This window comes from Berghia stephanieae, chromosome 3 (genome assembly GCF_034508935.2).
Source record: "Berghia stephanieae isolate SIO BIC M18660-M18661 chromosome 3, UCSD_Bste_1.3, whole genome shotgun sequence".
NCBI classification, from domain to species: Eukaryota; Metazoa; Mollusca; class Gastropoda; order Nudibranchia; family Aeolidiidae; genus Berghia; species Berghia stephanieae.
In genome coordinates, this window is record NC_088362.1 from 29,921,659 (window position 1) to 29,926,658 (window position 5,000).

A 5,000-nucleotide genomic window follows, 5' to 3' on the forward strand; every position below is an offset into this window, starting at 1 on the left:
TACTCAAAGTCACCAGAATGGTTCGATTTTCTCCTGTTGTGGTCAATGTAGACATGACACACACATTATCATGTAGGAATAAATAGGTATGTCCATAGATAAATAGATAAATAGATCGGTAGAAAAATAGATGAATTGAAAAATAAATAGATAGAGTGGTAGGAGTGGAAGAGAATGGGGAGGAGGAGGTTGAAGAGGAGAAGGAGGAGTAGGATGAAGAGTATATCAGCTTTCATGTTCCCCCAGTTTTCTGGTCACTTTCAAAGCCACTAGAATGGTTCGATTTTCTCCTTTTGTGGTCAAGATAGACATGCCAACACATTATCGTGCAATCTGTGACAGGTACCTAACTATACCGTTATTATATTTTTCCCCTTAGAAATGGTTTGTTTGTTTGTTTGTTTTTTGGTTTTCTGTCATTGTCTGTACTTGATGACTTATTTTTCAATGTTAATGACCGTTGACTTATTTTTATATTACGTTATTTATTGTGCTTCCTGTAAAATGATTTGCATGTATTTATATACTATAAAAGTCAAGTTATGACTATTTATTTATCACTTATTTATCTATTTATTTTTTCTGTCTATTTATTGATTATATTCATATGTATTTATCTATTTGATTATTTTGATATTCTCCTTCTACCTGTATTGGTTTGAAATTCTATGTAAATGCATGGTTCATATTGGCAATTGGCTAAAATAAACCTTTGAATCGAATTGATAACATTACCTACGTATGAAGACAAAACGCTTTTACACAGGTTGGTCAGAGGGCATTTATTTTATCTTTCCACAGAATGAATGAACTGACACTCACCTTGTCAATTACTTTTTTAAAAAGTTAAGCTTTTATATAGAGCAATATCCACTAAACGTGCTCAAAGTGCTTTACAAAGGGTCCCTGACCAATAGCAACACGTAATATAGAGAACGAGACATGACGCTTGTTAGGTGATCATACAAATTTCTTTTGCGGCGCTGCACTGCGGCTGACCCCTGGGTTATTCCAGTCTTCCCTTGGAATAGATCCTAAAGAAATTTTCCCCTTAGTGATGAATAAAGGGAATTTATTTTATCATTTTATTATTATTATTATTATTATTATTATTATTATTATTATTATTATTATTATTATTATTATTATTATTATTATTATTATTATATTATTATTATTATTATTATTATTATTATTATTATTACTATTATTATTATTATTATTATTATTATTATTATTATTATTATTATTATTATTATTATTATTATTATTAAAAAACATATTTTATACCATGAATTTGATATTTTGCCATCTGGGAGAAGTTTTTGTCAGATTAAATGTGGAACTAACAAGTATAAATCAACGTTCGTTCCATCAGCAATAAAAATGTTGAATATTTCATATGGTACAGCAAAACCAAGGATTGATGCGTTGACTGATTGACTGATTAATTTGTTTAATGTTAGGCTAGATGAAGTGACCAATTGATAATGATGATAATATTTGGTGTTGAATTGCCAAGAATGTAACGAATTGAAAAATGAAATGAAAATGTTGATGTTGTGTATGTCGCATGCGTGAAAGAAAGAGAGGAAGAGAGAGAGAGAGAGAGAGAGAGAGAGAGAGAGAGAGAGAGAGAGAGAGAGAGAGAGAGAGAGAGAGAGGAGAGAGAGAGAGAGAGAGAGGGGTGTCTGTTCAATGTTATAGTTATCATATAACGTTATGACAAGTGTAACTAAATGACAAATTGCCATATTTATGGACAATAAAGATCTATTATTATTATTATTATTATTATTATTATTATTATTATCATTATTATTATTATTATTATTATTATTATTATAAATATACAATAAATGCACATAAAGGAAAGGAAAAGTTACCTCCGTTGAAGATAATGAGGAGGTCGAGAATTAATTCCTTGCTACCAGGTCCTACGATGACGTCATCGGGGTCAACGGTCAAGTTGTCATAACGTTGGTGAAAGCTTGCGATTCCCTGTCGAAGTGATAATATACCTGGAATGGCAACACGTTCATGTATTATTATTTTTACTAATCAGAAGTCAAAGTGATACAAAGTTGATAGAAGTTGCGGGCTGTAAAAAAATAAATGAACAAAAAAGTGAAAAAGATGATAATACCATGCATGGAACGGACACGAGTCGGGCTCAGGCAGCTTCTAATAGGATTCAACAGTCTGATGTCACGTCCGCGCGCCAGAAACCAGCAGCTTGTTCTAAACAAAGGAAATCGGTACTTTTTATTCTTCATGCTGGATAGACTTTTTCACATGTAATGTGATCAGAATGTATACAAGTCAAAACGTGATCATATTTATAACGTTTTTCTCCTCTGGATACACTTTTATGCTCTTCAGAGAAGTATTTCATTAGAGCGTCCGCTATTGTTCTGATAGTTTAGAACCAGTTACTAAGTTACTATGCTTCATTACGAGTGAAGTGACGTCACGACTGTTGAAGCTTATTGATCTCACAGGACTAAGTTAATGACGGTCTATCTAAGACGCAAACTATTTACTGCCCTCTTGCACCGTCGCAAACCCGCCCGTAGGCTTCGTCACAACGCACCGTTCAACTAGATGCTCTGCGGTTTCAGGCTCTTGACCAAAACGGGTACATGTTGGACAGGTGGCAAGACCCCACTGATGTAGTGAGCGTGTTGTTAAGCCGGTTCACGACCGAAGCCGATTGGCTGCCACCCAATGTCTCCTGTCTGTTGCTGGTGGAAAAGCCTGGCAACTTCTCAAACCCTTCTTCTAAGTCTCAAAAATCCGAAGAGAACGTCTTTCATTGTGCTTGCTGAGAGTGCTCTCTTGTGATCAGGTGGTATATCATGTGCGGCAATGTGGTCTAGTGGTATGACACTCGCTTTTGAATCGGAAGGTCCTGGGTTTGAGCCTAACTCGGCGCATAGTTGAGTCCTTGGAAAAGGCTCTTTACTCACATTCTCTCAACATACTCAGGTGTAAAATGAGTACCTGGTCGTTAACAGCATTGTCTCAGTCTGAAAAATTGCATATAGCTAGCCTAACAGTCGTCATGTCCCGTTTTACATGTTACGTGTTGCTGTTGGTCAGGGACCCCTTGTAATGCGCTTTGAGCACATTTAGTGGATATTGCGCTATATAAAAGCTCAAGTTTATAAAATGACTCACCCTGAGAGGACAGGTAATCAGTCTGATGTGAGTTTGCCTTCAGACGTTGTTCAGCTATTTCCAGGGGTGGGAAAGGCGACTGTCCAAATCCGAAGTGACAAATATGCTTGCCCTAGGAAATGAAAACAGATATCAAATGAAGTGATTTCAAATAATGAAAAAATCATGAGGGACAACAGGGGCGAGGCAAAATAAAAAGGTAGAGTTGAGAGAGAGAGAGAGAGAGAGAGAGAGAGAGAGGAGAGAGAGAGAGAGAGAGAGAGAGAGAGAGGGAGAGAGTGAGAGAGATAGAGAGAGAGAGAGTGAGAGAGAGAGAGTGAGAGAGAGAGAGAGAGAGGTGGGGGGGGGGGGAGATACATAGATAGATAGATCCCATCCACGGATGAAACAACGTTGTAGGAAGATATAACCGAATGAGGTGAGGATGATAAATAAATAGATAGATAGATAGATAGATAGAGAGGGGGGGGGGATATAAATGAGAAAGATGGGATAGGGAGCGGGAGGGGGGGGGGAGGCACAAAGAATGGCGGAGGAACGAAATTGTTCTTGTTTTTTTTGTGTGTTTTTTTGTTGTTTTGTTGTTTTGTTTTGTTTTTGTTTTTTGTTTTTTGTTTTGTTTTTTTTTTTTTTTTTGGGGGGGGGGGGGGGGGGGGGTTGGCAGGCCATTTTATGACTAGTTTTCTCAGTCACCAAGTTTTGTAGTAACACATTGATGTTTACGTTATATACTTGATAGTAGTATTTAACTAGCGTACAGCATTTATCGTGTGGAGTATAACGGTGGCGATATTGTATCAATTTTACTACTAGGCTGCACGCATCACGGAAGTAAAGACTAGATTATCATTTTACTACACTCTGCTGCTGCTACTACTACTACTACTACTACTAACTACTACTACTACTTACTACTACTACTACACTACTACTACGACTAACTACTACTACTACTACTAGAACGACGACGACGACGACTACTACTACTACTACTACTACTACTACTACTACTACTACTACTACTACTACTACTACTACTACTACTACTGATGAGTATGCTAATACCTACATCCCTTATATTTTGTATTTATTTCCAATTCCATTGTATTTATTTTCCAACAATTGTCCACACTTTATTTATTTTCACTTTCTATACTGCATTACACATTTCCTCCCCGCCTCCCCTCAATTTGATTTAATTAATTACGCGTCCTTTATAAATTATTATTGCTCTATTTTAATTCGTGCTTCCTCACAAAGTAGCATACAATTTCCTGCCCATCAATGTTTTTGTTTATGCATCTTAACAACGCCACTACCACATTATCTCATTCGTCGATAGTGTTTCATTCATCTGTTTTCGTATATTAAACTGAAGCTTACATTCAATTTCACATTGTTATAATTTATTTATCTATTTATTTCAATTTTGAATATAAAAAAGCAAGAACAATTCAAAAAATAATTCTATGTAATGAAACCACGTACAGAATGCATAGCAACATAAACATTTTCGGCAAATTAATAACGTATGTTTATAAATATAATTTAAGAATTGCCAGACTTTGTGACACAGCAGTTACGTGTCTAAAACCGATCGCACATCTATTCGGTAACTTATGAGATCAATTATCTTTATCGTTATTTATTTCGAGAATTCTCAATGAAAATATTTTATAGTAAGTACTTCTGACCCACTTGGGCCCATTGTAAGACAAATTAAGTCCTTTAGAGCCTTGTAGCCATAGGTGCAGGAGTTATCCCGGTTTCAATAGCGTGAAGCGGACAATTAACGTATTTGTTTGAAAACCTTTGAACAG

The 5,000-nt window shown here is 35.8% G+C and overlaps 1 protein-coding gene across 1 annotated transcript in view; it reads right to left on the reverse strand.

The window, feature by feature from the left end:
- Window positions 1-5,000, reverse strand: part of LOC144967504 (aspartate aminotransferase-like) — an 18,088-nt gene that overhangs the window by 11,744 nt on the left and 1,344 nt on the right. Inside the window, exons 2-3 of the mRNA XM_078904872.1 lie at window positions 3,181-3,292; window positions 1,887-2,021 (exon numbers count right to left, since the gene is read on the reverse strand). Coding sequence (XP_078760998.1) covers window positions 1,887-2,021; window positions 3,181-3,292 — 247 coding nt within the window. The remainder of the gene's footprint in view (window positions 1-1,886; window positions 2,022-3,180; window positions 3,293-5,000) is intronic.